The sequence below is a fragment of the Ranitomeya variabilis genome, chromosome 5 (genome assembly GCF_051348905.1).
Source record: "Ranitomeya variabilis isolate aRanVar5 chromosome 5, aRanVar5.hap1, whole genome shotgun sequence".
Lineage (NCBI taxonomy): Eukaryota > Metazoa > Chordata > Amphibia > Anura > Dendrobatidae > Ranitomeya > Ranitomeya variabilis.
Genome location: NC_135236.1, coordinates 336,880,048 through 336,904,747, shown reverse-complemented (window position 1 = coordinate 336,904,747; position 24,700 = coordinate 336,880,048). Strand labels below are relative to the sequence as shown.

Sequence of the window (24,700 nt, the reverse complement as noted above, 5' to 3'; positions counted from 1 at the left end):
TAGAACGGATCATGACAGGTCTAAAGATTTTGTGATTAACTCATGTTTTTGAACACACTGGTATTATATTGAAAACTACTGTAAATAATGAATCTGTGACTAATTTCTCATAATTACACATACCTAAATTCATGGTTATCTATGGTTTGATTTCTTTGCCTGTGTGGATTGGATAGGTTGTTACCAACATGTGGTGAGAATTTCATGTCAATAGCAGCTTTAGAAGTATATTTAATTGGCAACGTGCTCAGCGCTTATTTCACCCACTGTATACCCAACTCTACGCAAGCTTTGAGAACTATCCTTCATGACTACATTCATTAACAATCTCTCTGAACCCAATATACATCCCAAAGATTCCAAACCGCTACAAAGTGTTTGAGTGTATTATTTAATAACGCTGTGATATATTCCCTGCTTCATGTATCTTGTAGATAACTTGTCACTGGTTTGTCAGAGGCTGCAGACAGTCTCACTGCATCCGACTGCAGAAGGTCTCTGTGTTTGGCCTTGCAGACACCTCTTTAAGGCTAGGTTCACATTGCGTTAGGGCAATCCGTTTAGCGCTAGCGCTAGCGGATTGCGCTAACGCAATGTTTATTTAGGGGCCGCGTTCAGGGGTCGCGTTAACGTCCCCGCTCTCGCAGATCCCCGATCTGCGAGAGCGGGGAACGGACCTCGGGCGCGCCGCGGACGCTGCAAGCAGCGTCCGAGGCGCGTCACAGAAGAACGGCACATCACTAGCGCGAGCCGAAAAAGGCACGCGCTAGTGATGCGCTGCAGGCGAAATTTACATTGCTGTCAATGGGTGCGCTAACAGACCCGTTACACGGCGTTAATTGCGACATTTTCGCCGTGCAACGCTGTCCGTTAGCGATCACCCACTAACGCAATGTGAACCTAGCCTAACCCTTCTGACTATTTGACCCAGTGGCAACCTTTCTCTACCTGGACAGGGGTGTTTATAGACTTCCAGCCTGCTGCTGGGAGTTGCCGGTGATATTTCCATTTCCCCCTGTTGAGGCTTGGAGCTATAGCTGTCGGCTATCTTCCTCTTTGGTGTTGCTGGAAGACGTCTGTGTTACATCTCTGAGTCTACTCAAGATAAGTGTTCCCCTTGTTCATCTATCCTAGCTGTCTTTAGTAGTAGTGGGGATTGACTAGTGTTCCACCTGTCATTCCCTAAGCAGGGCTTATCGTCAGGGTCAGGCAGGTATTAGGTTTCTGCTTGGCGATAGGTGAAGAATCTATATATGGACGTTTAGGGCAGACACGGTGACTTTAGATCTGCCTAGGGGTCTCCACTCTCCCCTTTCCCTAGTGTTGGGCTCCCTTCCCCTCATCCCTTCGCGTTGCACTTAGTCTTTCCTACACTGTGCGTGACATAACTTTTAGACTTGAGTACATTCCTTTAAGTCTTGAGATCATTGAGAGAAAGAAGAGGGGAGTGTAGTTTTTTTAGTAGTGACGAGCGAACATGCTCAGACAAGATGTTATCCTAGCTTGCTCGTGTGCTAACTGAATATCTTCCGCGTGCTCGAAAAATATGTTCGAGCCCCCGCAGTTGCATGTCTCACGACAGCCGCAACCAGTGTCGGACTGGGGTGACAAGGGCCCACCAGTAACATTGACTTTGGGGGGGCCCACTTTTCACCTGCATGCAAATATTATACTACCTTTGTTCACAAAGTTACCTCTATCTCTATATAATAATAAACTGGGTAGTGTGGTTATTGAATGAAGAGATGCTGCTTTTTTCTGTACAGAGTGAATCAAGTGAATTATACCAAGTACTGCCCATATAGTGGGGTTGGGGGGCCAAATCTACATAGGGGCCCACTGGGGGATTCCCCTGTGACCCTGTGGGCCAGTCCGAGCCTGGCCGCAACGCTTGCAGGGATTGTCTGTTCATTAGGCAATCCCTGCATTTGTTGCGGCTGTCAACAGCTACAGGACATGCAGGTACGGGGACTCGAACATATTTTTCGAGCACGCCGAAGATGCTCAGCTAGCGCATGAGTGTGCTAGGATAACATCTTATCAGAGCACGTACACTCATCACTATTAGTTAATTTATCACATCTGCTGCAATTTTTAGATTAGTTTTTCAACTATTAGATAGCCCTATTTAAAAATACCAATTTTGGATATTATCTCCTTTTTTAATTTTGTCTTCTGCTTTCTAATTGAATATGTTCCATATAAAATGAAATGCAAAAATGCTGAAACCAAATGAGCAGTTTCCAGTGGTACCACAAATAGTCAGCACCAGTAAGGTTCACATATAAAACTTAAAAGTAGAGCATGAATTTACTGGTGACAAAAGAAAGTCCCTCAGTGTTTGCTCTCAGTGTCTGGGCCTGTCTGTAGTAGAAAGCTGCATTCATTTAGGTACATGGCACGGGAACAAAAGCATTAGTGTTAAGTCTCAAGTACTTCAAATAGACTCGCATGTCTTTAAAGCCTAGAAGAGGCAGAACTGGATATGCCTGTCCTGAGAGGTGCAGTTCTGTGCTAGCAACTGGCTGAAAAGGTTCTGTTTGGTAATTTGACTCCGTTATTACTTGTTGCTTCTTTTCTTCTGGAAAATGCCATCACTCCACTTATTATTGTGCTGTCCACTGAATATTTCCAAATAGCAAACACCAAGCTTAGGCTTACAAGATGGCAAGACAAACTAGATACTTAAGATAATAATAGGATGAATAAAATGTCAGCAGACTCTCCAATTACTGGCGAATTACTAATGTGTTCAATATTTATACAATTATTATAGAGACATGACTTTAAAGTATATACACAAACAATAGAACAAACTGCACAAAAAGCATCAGCTTTATTCCAATGACAAAGGAGGGATTTACAATGAAATAATATTGGTCTCCAAACACATATCAAATGAGCAATCTCAAAGCTGTCACTCATTAACAAGTGCTCCCCATCTAGTATAGCCAGAGCATAAGGGCATCCTATGGAATCAGGCAGATGCCACTATATATCCCAATTCACATAATATTGCTACAATCTCAAACATTTAGCATTGTTATTTGCAAATGGAAATACACAGAATGATCAATAACGCAAGCATGTTTGATTTTTTTAAATGAAAAATAATTTATAAACATTATTATTTTTATTATTATTATTATTTTGTACTATCTAATTATATGTCTCCAACTTGTCCATTCTGTACTAGTGCTATTGAATACACAAACAAAATAATTGCAAGGTCATGCTGGAAAGTCCCATTTCATTGTCCCAATAATTCCAGGGTCCGGTTGTTGCTAGGAATTAAAGGGCTTGGCCACGTTCGCTTCTTAGTGTAGCTTCCGCACACAATCTGCGCACGGGACAAAACAGCCAATCAGCATCCTCCAAATAAATGCTTTTCTATTGGATGAGGCTAATGGACTGGTGTGGTCACACATTTCTCCATGAGAAGCCATTTTATGGACAGAAGTGCTGTTCAGTTTGTGAGGACAGCTGGCCTAATGAAAGAAAGACGTTCTTTTAAAGAGTTTTATGCAAGATTAGAGAAAATTACTTTTTTATCACCAATACCAGACATGGTGTATGATAAGTGTGGTACTATTTTATCCAAATCCTAGCTAGAAGAATGGATATCCTAATCTAGACACAGATCCTAGATATGTACTGTATTTCCTTTTTTTCATGAGTGAAAAATAAAAGTGTAATGGAAACGTCCCCTTATGTTTGAGCAAGTCTTTAACAAACATGTCATTTACTTCAGTGCTGTAAAATAGTGCGGCGTGCAACACTGCTTAATAGGCACATGGGCTCTGGGGGGCGCTGTGATGGCCGTCATGTGACACTCTTTAATTTCACTGTTTGGCTCCTTTGCCTGAGCAGAGCAGTACAATTAGTAAAGCCACTATGTCTATGTAGAAAATCTGTAACTAAGAAACCAGCAAACCGAAATAGACAGCGGCTAGGTAAATAATGTGCAGCAATGTCCTCCTGATGTCTATATTCAGTTCTAATAGTCTTTGTACATTTCACAATCGCCAGTACCAGGATTTGGGTCACAAAGATCATAAATATCTCAGATTATATTTGACCTCCCCCACACACTCACACAAGCACACACCAAGGCTACTCTACAAGGAGTAGTACGTCATATTGGACAGATTAGTTTATCTTCCATTAATTTATTAGAATTATATTTCTACCCAAATCCAAATTTGATTATTTACATAATAAACTATAATTCACATTATCTACAAGTTGCATATATGTCTGTAAACAAAAGCAAATACAGGTTAAAAAAATACAAGATGGTTAAGTTCCCACAATAAGTTATTTGTGCATTTTTGATGCTAAGTAACGCAGCGTCTCAGGTCCCAGGTCCCTTTTAGACTGCGTTGTTGCCCACATTCAGTGGTCCTGTTGGGGCTTATGTCCAAATCCTCAACAAAACGAGATTTGGGCATATCTACCATTGGGGTCATTGATTATAATGGTGCCGAAAGAGTCACCGTGTGCTATGTCATGCATCATTTTCTATCTTTTATGCTTATTGGTGGCAGACACCCAGATGCAGTCTACTACGTCTGAGTGTCCGCTTCTAGTAGGCATATATACCCAAAAATGATGCTCGACAGAGCAAATGGTGACTTTGTCTCTACCATCATAGTCAATCGCCTTGTCGGTGCATAACACATGTACACCTGAATCCCATTTTGTAGGGGTATGGACATAAGCCCTGACGTCACCATTGAACATGGAGAAGAACACAGTGTGAAGGGGCCTTACAGTTCCAGCAAAGTGGATAGGATGTATAGAAATCTCATGCCACTGTGCTATTTTTTTTTTACTCAGCGTAAACTGACCTGCGGTACAAATTTGAAATCCACAACATGTTAATTTCTCTTGTAGGTACGCTGAGATTTCTGTGCAGAATTTTCCAATAGACTTGTCTTAGATGCAGAAAATCCGCATGTAAAAAACACGTGTGTGTTCAGTGCATTTCTATGCATGAAAAACTCATGGCATACACATATGACGGTATCATTAAAGTTTTATAATAATACATATCAGTAAGTATCAAAAACAAAGCAGATTTATTTAAAACATAACATTTCAAAAAGCATGAAAAATCGCAGCATCAAAAATGCTATATAAATGCATATAATAAAAACACACTCAAAAGCTAATGAAAAGACTGCAAGTAACTTAATTTCTCTAATAGGTGCAGAAATGCAGGAGAAAATCTGCAAGATCAAAAACTCACCAAAAACTAATTTTGTGGACGTAGCCTAATACAACAAAATGCTGGACAGAACTGAATGCTTTCACATATAGTTTTGTAAAATTTAAGCATGCATAAGATTTAGCACTCAAGTGGTCAATGACATATGACATATTCCATTCAGTGCTCAGCCAATACATGAAGTTCTAACAGTTTATATTTTGTTAAGATGGAGTTTTCGGTATCTTAGGAGATACTTTAGGGGAACGTCTTGGTGACAATGGAGATCTGCTAGAAGGACTTTTGTTGTCAGGCTCTATATTGGTTGCAGTTTGTGTAGGAGTTTGCAGCCTACTTGGTGTTCCCGGCACTGCTGTATTCGTCACGTCTTCTGCTTTAGTTCCACCACTGGGTGTTTTCACCTTTTTATTTGGAGTACCACTTGTTAGAACAGGTAAGGATGTTTGCTCCACAGGATTTACTGGCAACTGCTGTGGGACTGGCATCGGGACTATTGGCTGGTTTGTGTCTTTCCATCGTCTGGCCCCAGACTTTGAATTGTACTCATAGACACTTCCTGTAACTACAAGCACGAACCACAGACATGAGTGACAATGTTATAATAGATGTGAGGTATGATAATAACAGCTTTTGTTTCCATGCATTAAATTACTTATCATTTTAAAAATACAATAAAGAGTAAAAACACAAAAATGTATAGATTAGCTGTAGTTATTCTTTATGCAAATCTAGTAACACATCTCCTTTTTTTGGCGTCCTCCTAGTCCCAGTCCCTAGTGATGGCTGGAAGCAGGAGAAATCCCTAATCCCAGGGTCACCTACTCATGTTTATATCTTTCCACCTGCCTCCTACAGAATAATCTTTTGTGTCATTACCATTACCTCTTTAGATACACTTTCTATTCCTTTAAATGATGACATTAACATTTTTAAAACTAGAGTGCTATGCAAAAGTTCTTAGGCAGGTGTGGAAAACTGCATCAAAGTAAGAATGCTTGAAAAAGTAGAGTCTGTTTGGCTCTCAAGTCTGGGATGATATCAAGAGACAGAAGGATTTGCACAAACCTACATCCATGATCTGTGACAAGTATGCAGCGCCCCAGAGTCCTGGTCGTTGCAGTAATGTCGCTCTGCCACTAAGGGGAGCGATGTTACGTCTGATTGCACTAAAAGAGTTCACCTGACCAGGTATCACAGTCACACATTACACTTCACACTCCGGCCACCAGGGGAGCAAAGGGTTCTATGTATTAGGCCATTCCTCACAGGAGGGTCCCTGTCTGGGGTGGGATCCTGACAGTGGCCTAGCAAAAGGACAGATTGTTACGGAGCCGTGTCTGCACCTCATTGCGGCGGCATCTTAAGAAAGGACACGAAGCGAAGTATATTGTGGAGAAGTGAGAAACGAGATCACATCACAAAGGCGATTGAATCAGTAGGAGTCGTGCCCCGAGATCGGCAACATCCTACTGAGGCGCGTAGCCGGTGGCCGGAACGCCGAGAAAGTAACAGACTCTACGCATTACTTTGAACCAACGGCAGGACAGTTAACTTTAGGTTGGCTGTCTCACCTTTTTCACCTAATGAAGACAACGGAGGCAATTGTGGGAGAGGGGCGTCTCTAGGGTCCCTATAAAATAACTCCAGGCCTACCCCATCATACGGGTGCGTCGTATCCAAACCATCTGGGGGACGGAGAGAAAGAACAGAAACATACACGACAGTTGTGAGGACTATCCCGTGGTGCTCAGCAGGGAAGTACTACAACACCCAGGCGCTAGTAGGTAGGCTACTGATTTCCACCTGCAAAGGGAACTCTGGATGTGCCTTCGGACCGGCCGGTCTCAGCCAGCCCTGTTAGCAGTGCTCTGGATTGCGGATGCCGAAGCCTTCAGTAAAGAGGTAAAGAAACTGCAACCCTGTGTCCTCGTTATTTACTGCGACCTACACCGTCATCTACATCTTTAATTGGGCGCCCCTTAGCAGGGCCACGGACCGGGTCAGGCCACCGTGACATCCCCAGAACCGAGAGAGAGACCCGGTACCGAGTACCCCGCTGCCCTGCATCTGGGGGCCGCTCCAAGTACTCCAAGATATTTGGAACAAGCTCCCTGCCGAGAGCCTTCAGAAACTGTGTGCAGGTGTGTCTTGAAGAACCGGTGATTTGATGCTGTTTTGAAATCTAAAGAGGTCACACCAAATATTGTTTTGATTTAGATGTTCATTCACTTTGCATTTTGCTAATTAATAGAAATAAACTAGGATCCAAGGGTTAACGTTTCTCCTTTTAAGCCTTGCAATGCTCCTCTGGGAAATATGCAAATAGTCTCTTCAGAGAGGAAGAGAACTAGAACTCTAGTGCCACAATTGGAAGTAGCAATCCTAAGGGTATGTGCACACGTTCAGCATTAGGCAGCACTTTGGGTGCAGTACATGTCCGCTGCATCCAAAGCGCTGGTGGCTTTTGAACACAGGTGATTACACGTGTTCATTGAACCCTGTGGAATCACTGTGTCCAATACAGTGTACGGGTGATATATATCTCGCGTCTATGCACGATAAATTGACATGCTGCTGTATGGAGAGATGCGCCGCATGTCCGTCTCCACAGGTGAGCTGCAGGCATCTCAGCACGCATAGTGGAGTTGGTATTTCTTGAAATCCCATCCACTATGCTGTCACAGCTGGACCATGCAGGTTGGGCGCTGCAGATGTACACAGCGTCCAACCCGCAGCATTTACTGACTGTGGGAACATACCCGAAAAGTCAATATCGACCCTTTAACGAGCCTTGCTACATACATTAGGATAAAAGCCAAAACCAAAATTTCAATTAGCAAATTGAGATTATGGTTTTGGCTTTTATCCTAAGCCATGTAGTAAGGCTCTTTAGAGGGGCGATATTGACTTTTAGGATTGCTACTTCCAATAGGTGGCAATAGAGTTCTAGTCCTCTTCCTCGCAAAGTCAATTTAGAAATAAACTATTAACCCTTCTATTTCAGTTAACATTCTTGCTTTCCAGCACTTTTTACACACATGACTAGAACTTTTGCACAGTACTGTATATTTACAAACTTCTATAGGTCCATGATGTACAGTAAGTATTTTGGACTCACTCTTAAAAAAACACACACCTATAGCATAACAATGAATTAAAGTGACTGTCTTTTGAAAACAAATGTCTGCCATCAGATGAATGCTGCAAGTCTGGTTACTTTAATCCCTAGTGATAAGCTGCACTTAACTAGTGCTGTCCGCCACATCATCCTGGCAGAGCCTAGTGATTGCCTGCAGCAGTCATATGCTATTGTTGTGACATCAATGCTACAGCCTATCAACAAATACTGTGGATAGCAGCAGGCAAGCAGGCCTAGAGCAGCCGTAGGTGAATAAAGCACATTTTGTTGTTTTTACAATGGGCAAACCAATGACGCTAAAAAGGTAATCTTTGAAAAACCCTTTAAGATCACCTAATATATTTGACTATACCATTACACATGCACTTATAATTTCTCACTATGACTACTGCACCACATCTTTAATTACTGGTTCCATTATAAGCTGTACCAGATGAAGCATCCATGTAACACTAAAGTTTACCCAACATAATAAGGTCAAAGATACAGTAGTTTCACGGAGATACAGTTAATCGTTTTCCAAGGGCATATTTTTGAGAAACAGGGTCTCTCATGTTAATAGCCTATATCTAGTATGGCAGTTCAGCCTCATCCAATTAAGTATGACTGAGCTGCAGTACCATACAGAACCTGTGTACTACCAAGGTGCTGTTTCAGGAAAAAGTATGGGGATATTGTGCCTTGGTCATACAGAATACTGCACACAATGGGGCTCAGATTTTTCTAAAGCAATATACTCAAGCACCAGTGAAAAAAAACAACTGCGGACATTTTATTTATATCTTACTTGGATCTACAGCTTCTCCATCAAAGACAGTGTTTAACTTGGTCATTTCCTGTAAAAGAAATACAATACAATATAATGATTCACTCTCCCAATGGCCCATTAAAAATAATTTATTGCACTGGTTAAAGTAGAATGTTGTCTATTCCTGCAGTACAGTCTATCCTCCTTTGTCCTCCTTTGTATTATTGTATTTTAATTGTGGGGAATAAATTCTACTTTTCCTATAGCGGCTAATAAAGCAGTTTTACAATGTCCTCCTTTATTACAGACTACACAATAGTCTTGGGTTTTGTCATTTATAACAGGAATTTGAAAGCATTAACTATCTGCCATTCAGTGGCGTTGTTACAAAGCCATTATGAGAAAATAAAATAATAATATTTTTGGCAACTGATTAATAGAAGTGTGTTGCTATTAAAACACTCCCCCACCCCCAAAAATAAGCTACTATAGATCTATTTATTTAAGAGACATTTCTGGTATTGTGTTTTGCTCAAAATGACAGAATTCAGTAGAAAAGTGTCAGAAACTTATTAACATTATACCATATTTTCGAAAAACGTATACATTGATAAAATACCCTATAATTTAATGTTATATATTTCATTTTATTTTAAATATTTATATAACATTATACAGAACTTACCCAAACAACATCCTGCTTAACCTTCTTTTCTATAAAAAAAAAAAAATATTTGCTGTTACTTATTACATCAAACTGTAAAGTGTCTGCAGTAGTCAGTATTGTGACTGCAACGTCCAGACCGCACCTTGGCAAATCTATAGAACTAAGCTTTGCTTTACATAGAACTCTAGAATGATGTACTTTTGGTTCAGTTCGGCTATGTGAAATAATCCTATATAACCTGCTTGTTAGTCACCGATTGCTATATGTTAAATGCTTTATGATGTTACAAAAAATAAATGTTTTTGATGTGAATTTTGATTTTTTAATTTCTCAATGGTGCATGTTTTTTGCCTCCAATTCACTGAGCAGAAACGTCTCAGAAATGTACATTTTGCAGGAATGTAGAAAAAAAAGAGCACCATGTTATCCGTTTAAAATTGAATAAAACTTGAGCAGAGGACTTGAAGCAATGTTTGGATTTTGTGTTCTAACACATTTTTATTTAAAATGTTATTAATTATAACACTCAAACAATTGCCTGCCCATATTTGTGTCTTGTCATTGGATTTTATTTGGTTATCTTTTTGTTTTTGCATGTCATATGTAGAAAATCCTTCCAGTAACCTAGTAGAATTGGGCAGATCGATTCACGGGACTCTTGTCCATTGGCCAGGTCGGTAGTCTCTGGCCACTGGATGGGAGGTCCAAGCATCTCTTAGCTTTCAGGATTCCCTGTGCAGCTTTTGATTAGACAGGCTGGTGCGACGTCACCATTGCGGCATGATACACAGATCACATCGTGCCAGCCTGGCTAATTAAAAGCCATGTCAGGGATCCCATAAGGTAAAATAATGGCAAGCCTCCCATCTGGCGGACAGAGACTACTGACCTGGTCAATGGACCGAAGTACCACGAATCAATCTATCCCTCTCTACTAGCTACCTCACAAAAAGGTGAGTCCAACTATACACAGCATACGTTTTCACCCAAAAAATGTATAAATCACATTTATGGTTGTTGTAACTTTTTAGTGCTCTCTTGTAGTGGTAATTACTGCTATTGAATTGAAGGCCCATAGCTGGATATTCCCACCATGGTCAACATCTGCATTAAATTGGTAGGTTCTCCCGTGTTTTTGTGGGTTTCCGCCTGGTACTCCATTTTTTTCAGACTTTCTAAAGACATACAGATAGGGAATCTAGATTATGAGCCCCAATGAGAACAAGAATGTTAATGTCTGTAAAGAGCTGCTGACTGTGATGGTGCTACATAAGCAAAGCATAATAAATGGTTAGACTTATTCAGCCTTGCCTAAAATATAATTGACGTAAATGCCATTAGTACATACCTGCTGGTTTTATTCTGGAAATGAATAAAGAAATATGTTATTACAAGAAAGTGTAAGTAAAAGTGATAGCAGCACACACACAACAGATATTATACACCTTGGTGATTATAAAATGAAAGTTCTGTATATATATATATATATATATATATATATATATATCTTACAGACCAAAAGTTGGAAGAACATTCCCGGTGACTTCCTCTTGAAGCTCGTCAAGAGAATGCCAAGAGTGTGCAAAGCAGTCATCAAAGCAAAAGGTGGCTACTTTGAAGAACCTAGAATATAAGACATAATTTCAGTAGTTTCTCACTTTTTTGTTAAGTCTATAATTCCACATGTGTTGATTCATCGTTTTGATGCCTTTAGTGTGAATGTACAATTTTCATAGTCATGAAAATACAGATTAATCTTTAAATGAAAAGGTGTGTCCAAACTTTTGGTCTGTACTGTATATATATACATATATACAGTATATCTCAAACACAAAAAAAGCATTTTTTTCTCTACTGTCATGTAACAAGAATTATAGTACACATACTACCATTGATTAACAAATATAACAAAGAAACATTATGAAAATATTTTAGAATATTTCTATCTGACATAATGAAAGACTTAAATGGGTTGTTCGGTCTAAAATGATAATTCTGCAGTGACCGTGTGACTGAAGACTTTTGAATTCCCCCAGCGTATGCACTCTGTGCTGCGAGGATTCGCCACTTTCTAACCTGGGAACAGTGGTGATGTATGTGATATGCATATTCCCGGGCAGAAGCTGTCTAGCGGGCATGGCCTCTCTCCATAGAAGTGCATTGAGCAAGGCCACGCCCACTAGACGCCTTCTGCTCCAGTGTATGCATATCACATACATCACCACCGTTCCCAGTTCATAAAGTGGTGAATCCTCGCAGCGCACAATCCATGCACTTGTATGGAGCGGGGCCACACCAACTAGACGGCTTCTGCCCAGGAGTATACATATGAGACACACATAAGCTTAGCTGGCACATTCAACCTGCAACGCAATCCACCACACCCATACAACCTTTCCATAATACTCACAGTGGGTCTGTGTCAGGTTTTGTACGTCCTTTGCACGGACAGTACTTAGCAAGAAGATAAATCAGTAATCCAAGGAGCCCAAGTAGAAGCAAAGCACCAATTGTGCACACAAATGGTATATACCATGCCAATGGGGAATATACATTTTTAGACGTAGTCACATACACTACACCAGGCTGTAAAAAGACAAGATATTTTCAATAAAAGTGAAGTAATTAAAAAATGTCAACATGGTCAAAATGCAATTCCACAATTGTTTTGGGGTTTTTTTGTTTACCATGTTCACTAAATAGTAAAACTGACCTGTCCATATGATTTCTCAGGTCAGTATGAGCACGAAGATATCAAACATGTATGGTGTATTTTTTATTTAAGTGGTGAAACAAATTGTTGCGGCGGCCAGAAAAACATTATTCTGAGTAAGGGACATGACATATATATATTCATCATATGTTGGGAAGAGGTTAAGGAACTTGAACCTGTAACTGTATGATTGCTCATACTGTATATACAGTACAGACCAAAAGTTTGGACATACCTTCTCATTTAAAGATTTTTCTGTATTTTCATGACTATGTACATTCACACTGAAGGCACCAAAACTATGAATTAACACATGTGAAATTATATACTTAACAAAAAAGTGTGAAACAACTCAAATTATGTCTTATATTCTAGGTTCTTCAAAGTAGCCACCTTTTGATTTGATGACTGCTTTGCACACTCTTGGCATTCTCTTGATGAGCTTCAAGAGGTAGTCACCGGGAATGGTTTTCACTTCACAGGTGTGCGCTGTCAGGTTTAATAAGTGGGATTTCTTGCCTTATAAATGGTGTTGGGACCATCAGTTGTTTTGAGCAGAAGTCTGGTGGATACACAGCTGATAGTCCTACTGAATAGACTGTTAGAATTTGTATTATGGCAAGAAAAATGCAGCTAAGAAAAAGAAGTGGCCATCATTACTTTAAGAAATGAAGGTCAGTCAGTCCGAAAAATTGGGCAAACTTTGAAAGTGTCCCTAAGTGCAGTTGCAAAAACCATCAATTGCTACAAAGAAACTGGCTCACATGAGGACCGCCCCAGGAAAGGAAGATCTCTGCTTCTGAGGATAAGTTTATTCTAGTCACCAGCCTCAGAATTTGCAGGTTTAACAGCAGCTCAGATTAGAGACCAGATCAATGTCACACAGAGTTCTAGCACCAGACACATCTCTACAACAACTGTTAAGAGGAGACTTTGTGCAGCAGGCCTTCATGGTAAAATAGCTGCTAGGAAACCACTGCTAAGGACAGGCAACAAGCAGAAGAGACTTGTTTGGGCTAAAGAAAACAAGGAATGGACATTAGACCAGTGGAAATTTGTGCTTTGGTCTGATGAGTCCAAATTTGAGATCTTTGATTTTAACCACCGTGTCTTTGTGTGACGCAGAAAAGGTGAACGGATGGACTCTACATGCCTGGTTCCCACCATGAAGCATGGAGGAGGAAGTGTGATGGTGTGGGGGTGCTTTGCTGGTGACACTGTTCGGGATTTATTCAAAATTGAAGGCATACTGAACCAGCATGGCTACCACAACATCTTGCAGTGGCATGCTATTCCATCCGGTTTGCGTTTAGTTGGACCATCATTTATTTTTCAACAGGACAATGACCCCAAACACACATCCACGCTGTGTAAGGGCTATTTGACCAAGAAGGAGAGTGATGGGGTGCTACACCAGACCTGAACCCAATCGAGATGGTTTGAGGTGAGCTGGACCGCAAAGTGAAGGCAAAAGAGCCAACAAGTGCTAAGCATCTCTGGGAACTCCTTCAAAATTGTTGGAAGACCATTTCCAGTGACTACCTCTTGAAGCTCATCAAGAGAATGCCAAGAGTGTGCAAAGCAGTTATCAAAGCAAAAGGTGGCTACTTTGAAGAGCCTAGAATATAAGACATAGTTTCAGTTGCTTCACACTTTTTTGTTCAGTATATAATTCCACATGTGTTAATTCATAGTTTTGATGCCTTCCGTGTGAATGTACAATTTTCATAGTCATGAAAATACAGAAAAATCTTAAAATGAGAAGGTGTGTCCAAACTTTTGGCCTGTACTGTATATATACAGTAAGTATATAGCAATGCTACAGTATATTGCAGTAAATAGTGAAAATGGCTAACATGGCAGCCATGGGGGCATATATAGGAAGTCCTGAAATGCCATGGTAACCCATCAGGTCCCTGTATTCATGCGTGCACCACTAATCATGACATTGAAAAGCCCCTGTCAGTTATTAACAGTGGCATTTAATTGGTTAAACAGCAGTGATTGGGGCGAGCTCCATTTGCTGCTGTTGCAGGAAGATGCTGGCTATGTAAGCGACCTGTAATGTAAATGTACCCTACATGACAGATAATTAAGGGATTAATGGGCTATTCAGCAAAAATAAGTTCTCTTTGTGTAATTAAAAATGCATGCAATTTCCCAATATACAGTAAGTTTCTATATCATTTCTTCTTGGCTTTCAAGATCTCTGCTTGTCATTCTATTCGAACCTGTATGTGCATCATATGACATGGCTTATTTGATGCTTACTAGAAGTAAACATTGAATGCTCCAATAGAATAATGAGAAACAGAGATCTTAAAAACCGCAAGCAACTGATGGACTATGCCACTAGTTTCTCACAGAAATCGCTTCAAGAAACTCTACTTCTTTTTGAAGTTTTGGAGAAGTTTTTCCATTTCCTGAATCAGTTTAAAGAGTTTAGTTTTTGAAACATTTTGGATGCATTTATTTTTTCCTGAAATGTTTTTTTTTTCGCAGCCTTTTGATTTTTACAGAGCCTAGTTTGGAGCGGATTCCATCAGAATCCAATCGAATTAAGTAACATGAATTTTCTTTCCCTCCAACAAATGTTTTTCAAAACCTGTAGTAGAAAAAAAAACATTCAAAACACTGAACAAAGCGGCTTTACAATAGACATACAGTGGGTACGAAGAAGTATTCAGGCCCCTTTAAATTTTTCTCTCTTTGCTTCATTGCAGTCATTTGGTAAATTCAAAAAAGTTCATTTTTTTCTCATTAATGTAAACTCTGCACCCCATCTTGACTGAAAAAAAAACAGAAATGTAGAAATTTTTGCAAATTTGATAAAAAGGAAAAACTGAAATATCACATGGTCATAAGTATTCAGACCCTTTGCTCAGACACTCATATTTAAGTCACATGCTGTCCATTTCCTTGTGATCCTCCTTGAGATAGTTCTACTCCTTCATTGGTCCAGCTGTTTTTAAACTGATAGGACTTGATTTGTAAAATCATACACCTGTCTATATAAGGCCTCACAGCTCACAGTGCATGTCAGACCAAATGAGAATCATGAGGTCAAAGGAACTGCCCAAGGAGCGCAGAGACAGAATTGTGGCAAGGCACACTTCTGGCCAAGGTTACAAAAGAATTTCTGCAGTATTCAAGGTTCCTAAGAGCACAGTGGCCTCGATAATCCTTAAATGGAAGAAGTTTGGGACCACCAAAAGTCTTCCTAGTCCTGGCTGTCCAGCCAAACTGAGCAATCATGGGAGAACAGCCTTGGTGAGAGAGGTAAAGAAGAACCCCAAGATCACTGTGGCTGAGCTCCAGAGATGCAGTAGGGAGATGGGAGAAAGTTCCACAAAGTCAACTATCACTGCAGCCCTCCACCAGTCGGGCCTTTATGGCAGAGTGGCCAGATGGAAACCTCTTCTCAGTGCAAGACATATGAAAGCCTGCATAGAGTTTGCTAAAAAAAAAACACATGAAGGACTCCCAGACTATGAGAAATAAGATTCTCTAGTTTGAAGAGATGAAGATAGAACTTTTTGGTGATAATTCTAAGCGGTAGATGTGAAGAAAACCAGGCAATGCTCATCACCTGCCCAATATAATCCCAACAGTGAAACATGGTGGTGGCATCATCATGCTATGGGGGTGTGTTTCAGCTGCAGGGACAGAACGACTTGTTGTCATTGAAGGAAACATGAATGCAGCCAAGTACAGAGATATCCTGGATGAAAACCTCTTCCAGAGTGCTTTGGACCTCAGACTTGGCTGAAGGTTCACCTTCCAACAAGACAATGAGTCTAAGCACACAGCTAAAATAACAAAGAAGTGGCTTCAGAACAACTCTGTGACCATTTTGACTTGCCCAGCCTGAGCCCTGACCTAAACCCAATTGAGCATCTCTGGAGAGACCTGAAAATGGCTGTCCACCAACGTTCACCATCCAACCTGACGAAACTGGAGAGGATCTGCAAGGAAGAATGGCAGAGGATCCCCAAATCCAGGTATGAAAAACTTGTTGCATCATTCCCAAGAAGACTCATGGCTGTACTAGCTCAAAAGGGCGCTTCTACTCATTACTTAGTAAAGGGTCTGAATACTTATGACCATGTGATATTTCATTTTTTCTTTATTTAAACATTTGCAAAATTTCTACATTTCTGTTTTTTTCAGTCAAGATGGGGTGCAGAGTGTACATTAATGAAAACAATGAACTTTTTTGAATTTACCAAATGGCTGCAATGAAACAAAGAGTGAAAAAATTAAAGGGGTCTGAATACTTTCCGTACCCCCTGTAAATCAGAAGAACCTTTCCAGGGGCGGACACTAATAGCTAGGGGCCCCTGTGCAACAAATGTGTCTGGGCGTACATAGAAATCACAAGGCCCCATAGCAAAAGTTCTTTTGGGCCTCCCCACACCTCTAAAAAATATATTTATTTATATTTTTTTTCACTGGGAATGGAACAGCGCAGGGAGCAGAAGACCTTCTGTAAGTCTTGCGCTCCTCCTCTGTTGTCCCTTGTGTGCTATGTGGCCCGGGCCCCTGACTACAGGTGAATACTCACCATTGGGACACGCCATGCAGGAGGACAGAGACGGCAGCCAGTGAGCGTGCTCATCAGTCTAGTGGGGAAAGCGTTGATTGGCCAGTGTCTGTCCCAGCATGACACGCCCCCTTTTTGAATTCCTGCACTCTGCGCACCACTCTCTCCCCAACTCTGGGTATTTGCATGATTACAGGAGGGAGTGAGAAGGGCCCGATACTGCATGAGACTGGGCCCCTCTCACTCTCGCCCATAATCTTGAATGAGTGGCCCCATAGTGGCTGCATATTCTGCCGCTATGGGCAGTACACTCCTGCCTGAAGGGGCTCCACTCCACCAGTTGCTTCGGCTGCATAGGCGGTATGTCCGCCCCTGAACCTTTCGGTTTTTAACCATTTTTCAATCTTTTTTTTAGCAGACCCGCTAAAAAAACTCCTCAAAAGGATGGTGTAGACATAGCCATGCAGTGTATTGGAATAGTGTACAGCTTTTCACTATGCAAATACAATAATTTATGCAGTGAAACAGGAATTCCCCTTTATCTATTGTCATTCCACTACTTTGAGACAGTATGGAAAATGTAACCCTGCCCATATTCGCACCAGACACTGATGACCGATTAGCTCCATCGTTTCAATCGAGCCATGTTGTGGACTTGTGGTATGTGGAATTAACATGATTATCTTTGTCACCTAGAGAGCTCAGTAACAAATACAGTGTATCGGGTTTCAATAAAAGCAAGCATTTACACATCCTATAAGCATTAATCTAACTTCAGATAAAATGGGATTGTGCTGGACTGTGAACGCTAATCCTCAAAGGCAAATATAAGCAAGTATTGCTGCCATTAAAAACATCCAGACGCATCAGTGTGAAAAATACCCTTTCGGTCACGTATTTACCCTTACTGTGCAAATAGAAGGACGTGAGCTGCTCTCTGACTTTACATCTTGTTACTGTACTTATAATGACATTGTTATCACCAACCCATACTGCCGGAAATCCTATGCTGAGGCCTAATACAACTATGACAAAGAGAGAACACGCTGGTCCAGTGATTTCCAACATGACTGCTGCTGGAGAGCCACCCAAAATGCATCCGTACCCGAGGAACATCTAATGCCCATTCCCGTTTTTGCGTTTTTGTTTTTTCCTCCCCTGATTCCCAGAGCCACAACTCTTTTATTTGGTGTGTTCACATAGATATATGAGGGCTTGTATTTGGCAGGACGAGTTGTACTTCTGAATGACAGCATTCATTTTATCATATAGTGTACTGGAGCACAGGAACAAAAATCCAGGCATGGTGAAATTGTGAAAAAAACCACAATTCTGACATTGTTTTTTTGGACTGTTTATGCGGTGTACATTTTGTGGTAAAAATGACCTTGCAGTATGGTTCTTCTCACCATTGCAATTATGGCAATACCAAACATGTCCAGTTTTTTTATTATTATAGTGGTGAAAAAAAAATCTAAAGTTTCCTGCCAACATTTTTTGGGGTTGTGTCACCATTTTCTGAGACCTGTAATGTTTTTATCTTTTGGTCGATGGAGCTGTGTGATGGCTTATTTTTTGCGGGATGACAAACTGTTTTTGTGGATACCACTATGGGATACATGTGACATTTTGACATCTTGCTATAGCATTTTTTGTAAAATTGCAGAGCCAAAACCATGATTTTGGCATCCGTGATTTTCTTTTGTTTTTTTCGTATACGGTGTTTTTACTGATGCAGATCAGTGTCCAGCCCATAGATCTTAACAGCTCATTTACATATAAGAAAAATGTGTATTTCTCTGGAATAAGACATCAGATCACAGATATCAAGGTATCACTTTAATCAGCTTGCTATGACCTACATGCCCATGTACACAGCTTAGGAGGGTTGATTCTACTGACAGATTCTCTTTAATAAAAAAAAATACAAACATCTGTTCATGGACACCATGTCATGTGATCTCCACACTGCAACTCAATTGAGGATGAGATTTTTCAATCAGATTTTAATCCTCGCTGGCAGGGCTGGCGTCTTCCATGGGGAAATATAGGAGGACTCTTTGTGGAGATGGAGCAGTATAGGGGGATTATGTATGGAAATAAGGCAGTATAGGGGGTTTTGTATGGAGATGGGGCAGTATAGGGGGATTATTTATGGTAATAAGGCAGTATAGGGGGTTCTGTATGGAGATGGGGCAGTATAGGGGGATTATGTATGGAAATAAGGCAGTATAGGGGGTTCTGTATGGAAATAAGGCAGTATAGGGGGTTCTGTATGGAGATGGGGCAGTATAGGGGGATTATGTATGGAAATGAGGCAGTATAGGCTGTTCTGTATGGAGATGGGGCAGTATAGGAGGGGTCTGTATGGAGATCGGGCAGTATAGGAGGGGTCTATTGAGATGGGGCAGCATAGGTGGATTCATTATGGAGATGAGGCAGGATAGGGGGGCTCTGTGTGGAGATGGGGCAGTATAGGAGGCTTAGTATGGTGATTGGGCAGCAAAGGAGGCTCTACATAGAGAATGGTCAGTGATGGAGTCTTTGTGTGGAGATAGGGCATCATTGGGGCTCAATATAAAGATGGGACAGTAAAGGGGGCTCTATATGAAGATGGGGCAGTGTTGGGGTCATTGTGTGGAAATAAGACAGTATGGGTGGCTCACTATGGAGATCAGGCAGAAGGGAGGGTGGCTCTGTATGGAGTTGGTGAAGTATAGGAGGAACTCAGTGTGCATATGGATCAATATGGGGAATCTGTGACTGAAGATGGGGCAGGATGGGGAGCTTTTCTATGAAGGAGTGGCAGTATGGGGATCAGAATGGAGAAGGGGCAGTATTGGAAGGACAATGTTAAGCGGAAGCTCAGTAAGGAGGATGGAGACAGTGTGACGAGGGAGCTCAATATGGAGTGGAGGTATAGTGGAGGTCAACATTGTGGGAAAACAATGTGGAGGTAATAGTTCATAAAGCAGGAAGGTGTTTTGGATATATATCATAATGGAGGACAATGTGGCAGTTGTAGTTCACAAGGGAGTACAGTATGGTGGTAGTCATAGTAAAAAAAAGTGGAACAGTATGATAGGAATATTTTATAGGAGAAGACAGTATGGACACTATGTAACATAAGAGATACAATGTGGGGTCAGTTTTGTGCAAAGTGCATAATGAGGGGCAATTATTTATTCCGGGGCACAGAGTTGGGCTTATTTAGGTCACAGCATGAGTGGTCGTATTTATTCTATGCTGTACTACACCTATGTTTCTCTGCCTTATCTGTGTATCAGAAATCGTGGTTTGTGTTAAAGCGGCCCACTGAGACTCTTTCACTGTGGGGCCCATGAAAACCTGGAGCCGGCCCTGCTCACTGGTCTATGTTTTTTAAGATTATCTACATACTTACTGTGGTAGTTGTTGTGGTGGTTGTTAGTCCAGGAATATAGACATTAACAGTTAGAGACACAGTTCCGGTTTGAACAATTATTGATGACTTTGAAGAAATTAAATTGTCATCAGTAATTAAAACCCTCATGTTGTATTTCCACGTGGTGTCTCCACCTTTAGAGTAATCAAAAGGGATGGCAAGGATTAAGCTGCTAATGTTAGAGCCAGATGATGGCGAAAAAGCAAAATGGTTGTTTATATTGCCTAGAAAAGTAAGAATAAACATGGTCAAACTCTTTTGGATACTTTCAACGATCTTTTTGCAGCTCTGGTCCTTCAATGTATTTTTTGTACATTCTTTATTTATTATATAAAGCAAATAAGCAATACATTCTTAGAGAAATAAAGACCAATATATGCATAATATTTAAAATTTTACTTAAAATGTAATCAAAAATGTATAACCACTTAAACAATAATTAATGAAAAGGGAAGGGAAAGATGAACTCACATCTAGCATATTATTACTGCATATGGTAAAAGCGTGATGTTCCTGATGAGATGCTGGTACCAAATTTTGCCTCATGAAGTCAAGGGCTAATCATGAGACTATCAAGAAGTAAATAATCCAGGATGTTTGCGTTTAAAAATTATATCTATCTGTTCCAAAATGTGATATTCTTATTTTGGTCGAGTTCTGATGCTAATATACCTATTGCAGGTGCAGTATCTCTTGTCTGGAATTGGGTCATATGGACAGATCAATAAACTTTGGGGGCCTGGACATTGTGATGAATTCAATGGTTGTAGTTCTCTGAACATCTGTTGGTAGCTAACAAGCAATGCATAATGCAGACACCTAATCAGACACATTGTTTTGAAGATGCTTTGACCCAGCCTTAGTCAAAGTCCTCACATACTTTAAGTGGTTTTCCCATGAGCAAAGTTCATTTTAAAGCTATTTTAACCAATAGATCTTGAAATAATAATAATTTCCACAATTGGATGTGATGAAATAAAATGTTCCTGTGCTGAGATAATCTTATAAATGTGCCCCTGCTGTGTTCTGTCTAATGGGCATGTCTGTCTTTACAGGGACAAGGTCTGATCATACCACAGCTCCTGGACAGGGGAGGATGCAAAAGAGAGTATACAGACTTTACAGCATGGGCTCACAGCTGATTCGTTTTGTGAGGTAAAGCATTTCCCTGCCTGTTTAGAAAAAATGTTTCAGCACAAAGAAAGAATTATTTGAGATCCCATACTGTAATTTCATAGAATCATAGAATGCTAGAGTTGTAAGGGACCTCAAGGGTCATCATATACAACCCCCTGCTCAATGCAGTGCACGATTCACTAAACCATCTTACACAGATGTCTGTCCAGCCTCTGTCTGAAGACTTCCATTGAAGGAGACCTCACCACCTCTCGTGGCAGCCTGTTCCACTCATTGATCACCCTCACTGTGAAAAAGTTTTTTCTAATATCTAATCTGTATCCTCTCTCACAGTTTCATTCCATTGCTTCTCATATTTCCATGTGCAAATGAGAATAAGGGTAAGTTCACACAGGGCGTTTTTGCTGCTTTTTTTTCTGCAGCAAAACCTGATCTTCTTGGCAGGAAGGCAGCTGCATCAAAAATGCAGGTTTACGTGCTTTTTGGTGCGTTTTTTCTTGCGTATTTGGTACTTTTTTGGTGTGTTTTTTTGGTGCGTTTTTTTTTCTCTTTGTCCAATCTAATATCCTTGGATTTTCAGCAGCAAAAATGCAGCAAATAATGATACCTGCATTTTTGCTGCGTTTTTTTAAACACCCATTCAAGTCAATGGGTGAAAAAACACTGCAAAAACGCTGAAAGAAGTGACATGCTCTATGTCCAAAAAACGCAGCAAAGCACAAAATACTGATCAAACAGAAAACCAATGTATGTGCATGAGATTTCTGATATCTCATAGGCTTTGCTGGTATTGTAAAAAGCAGCTGAAACTTAGCATAAAAAAACACAGCAAAAACGCCCTGTGTGAACTTACCCTAAGGATGATCTCTCTACACTGTGACATCCCTTCAGATATTTGAAGACAGCTATTACGTCTCCTCTTAGCCTTCTTATCTGCAAGCTAAACAGTCCCAAACCCTTAAACCTTTCCTCATAGCACATACTTTGCTGTCCGCTCACCATCCTGGTAGCTCTTCTCTGAATTTGCTCCAGCTTTTCAATATCTTTTTTAAAATGTGTTGCCCAGAACGGAGGGATAATTACTTCACATGATCTAGACTTTATGCTTCTCTTAATATATCCTAGTACTGTGCTTGCCTCTTTTGCTGCTACATCACACTGTTGACTCACGTGCAGTCTTTGATTATATTAGTATACCCGTCTTTTTCACACGTACTATTGCTTAGTTCTATTCCTCCCATTCTGTAGATGTAATGTTAGTTTTTCTTGCCCAGATGTAGAATCTTGCATTTCCATCTGTTAAACACTATTCTATTAGTCGCTGCCCATTGTTCAAGCTTATCTAGATCCTTCTGAATCCTTTCTGTCATCTCTAGTGTTAGCTATCCCTCCTAGCTTTGCATCGTCTGCAAATTTGATCAGTTTACCTTCAGTTCCCTAATCTAGATAATTTATAAAAATGGTCCCTCACCCGCTCCTGCTCCCAAGGCTGCCCCTGTACCTCTGCGAGGTTCCTGTCTGGATCCTCGCTCTCTGTTCCTCGGCATCCTGCTGCTGCTTCTCTCTCCCCCTCTTCCTGGCACGCTACCAGCAGGCCTATAGGGAGAGTGCTTAGGACACACGTGCTTACCTCCAGTCTCTTAAAGCGACAGCGAGCATTTTTTGAAAATTCCAATTAACCAATGGCAGTGCACTGATTACTACTTCTGGCCCCTCCGTCATAGGGAGGGTGCCGGAGCAATGAGTATCTACTCTTGCTATTTCCGGTTCTGTTCCTGTTCTGTCTGCGCTGTTATAGCATTCCGTTTGCACTCTGCTTATACTGTTTGTTTCCACAGACTATCAGTGACCAGTGGTTCGGCTATCCTAAGATAACACCAGTAACTTTATACTCAAGTGCCATCCCGCTCCGCCACTCGCCATCCAAACCATTGGACTACGCTAAAGGTGCGGGAGCCAGCTTCCTACCATCTTCCTGGAATCTGACTTCCCTCGCCAGAGCCAGCTTCATATCTCATAGCCGGTGTCCGCCAGTCAGCTCCATCATATCTGTTATATCTGTTTATCTATTTGTCCCGCTGGGACAGCTGCCACGTGTCCGGGGTCTAAAGGCCCCGTCTCACATAGCGATTTACCAACGATCACGACCAGCGATACGACCTGGCCGTGATCGTTGGTAAGTCGTTGTGTGGTCGCTGGGGAGCTGTCACACAGACAGCTCTCTCCAGCGACCAACGATCAGGGGAACGACTTCGGCATCGTTGAAACTGTCTTCAACGATGCCGAAGTCCCCCTGCAGCACCCGGGTAACCAGGGTAAACATCGGGTTACTAAGCGCAGGGCCGTGCTTAGTAACCCGATGTTTACCCTGGTTACCAAAAAAAACAAACAGTACATACTCACCATCTGATGTCCGTCAGGTCCCTTGCCGTCTGCTTCCTGCTCTGACAGTGCCGCCGTACAGTGAGAGCAGAGCGCAGCGGTGACGTCACTGCTGTGCTGTGCTCTCACTGTACGGCCGGCAGACAGTCAGAGCAGGAAGCAGACGGCAAGGGACCTGACGGACATCAGATGGTGAGTATGTACTGTTTTTTTTTTTTTACATTTACGCTGGTAACCAGGGTAAACATCGGGTTACTAAGCGCGGCCCTGCGCTTAGTAACCCGATGTTTACCCTGGTTACCAGTGAAGACATCGCTGGATCGGTGTCACACACACCGATTTAGCGATGTCAGCGGGACCTCAACGACCAAAAAAAGGTCCAGGCCATTCCGACACGACCAGCGATCTCACAGCAGGGGCCTGATCGCTGGTACGTGTCACACATAGCGAGATCGCTACTGAGGTCGCTGTTGCGTCACAAAACTTGTGACTCAGCAGCGATCTCGCTAGCGATCTCGCTATGTGAGACGGGGCCTTAACTGAAGGTAGCACCTATGTCCAGCAGGTATTCCATTCTGGTCCTGTTCGAGAGATCTTGGCTTACAGCCAATGAAAACCAAAAAGTCATTATCTCAGTAAATTAGAATAATTAACAAAAAACACCTGCAAAGGCTTCCAAAGCATTTAGAAAGGTCCCTTAGTCTGTTTCAGGAGGCT

General features: G+C 41.3%; 1 protein-coding gene across 1 annotated transcript in view; it reads right to left on the bottom strand.

Moving 5' to 3' along the window:
• Window positions 1-2,945: 2,945 nt before the first annotated feature.
• The window catches only part of CDHR3 (cadherin related family member 3), a 99,971-nt gene continuing 78,216 nt past the window's right edge, over window positions 2,946-24,700 (bottom strand). The window contains exons 14-19 of the mRNA XM_077264767.1: window positions 20,444-20,688; window positions 12,195-12,370; window positions 11,133-11,146; window positions 9,803-9,831; window positions 9,157-9,205; window positions 2,946-5,792 (exon numbers count right to left, since the gene is read on the bottom strand). Coding sequence (XP_077120882.1) covers window positions 5,434-5,792; window positions 9,157-9,205; window positions 9,803-9,831; window positions 11,133-11,146; window positions 12,195-12,370; window positions 20,444-20,688 — 872 coding nt within the window. The 3' untranslated portion in view covers window positions 2,946-5,433. The remainder of the gene's footprint in view (window positions 5,793-9,156; window positions 9,206-9,802; window positions 9,832-11,132; window positions 11,147-12,194; window positions 12,371-20,443; window positions 20,689-24,700) is intronic.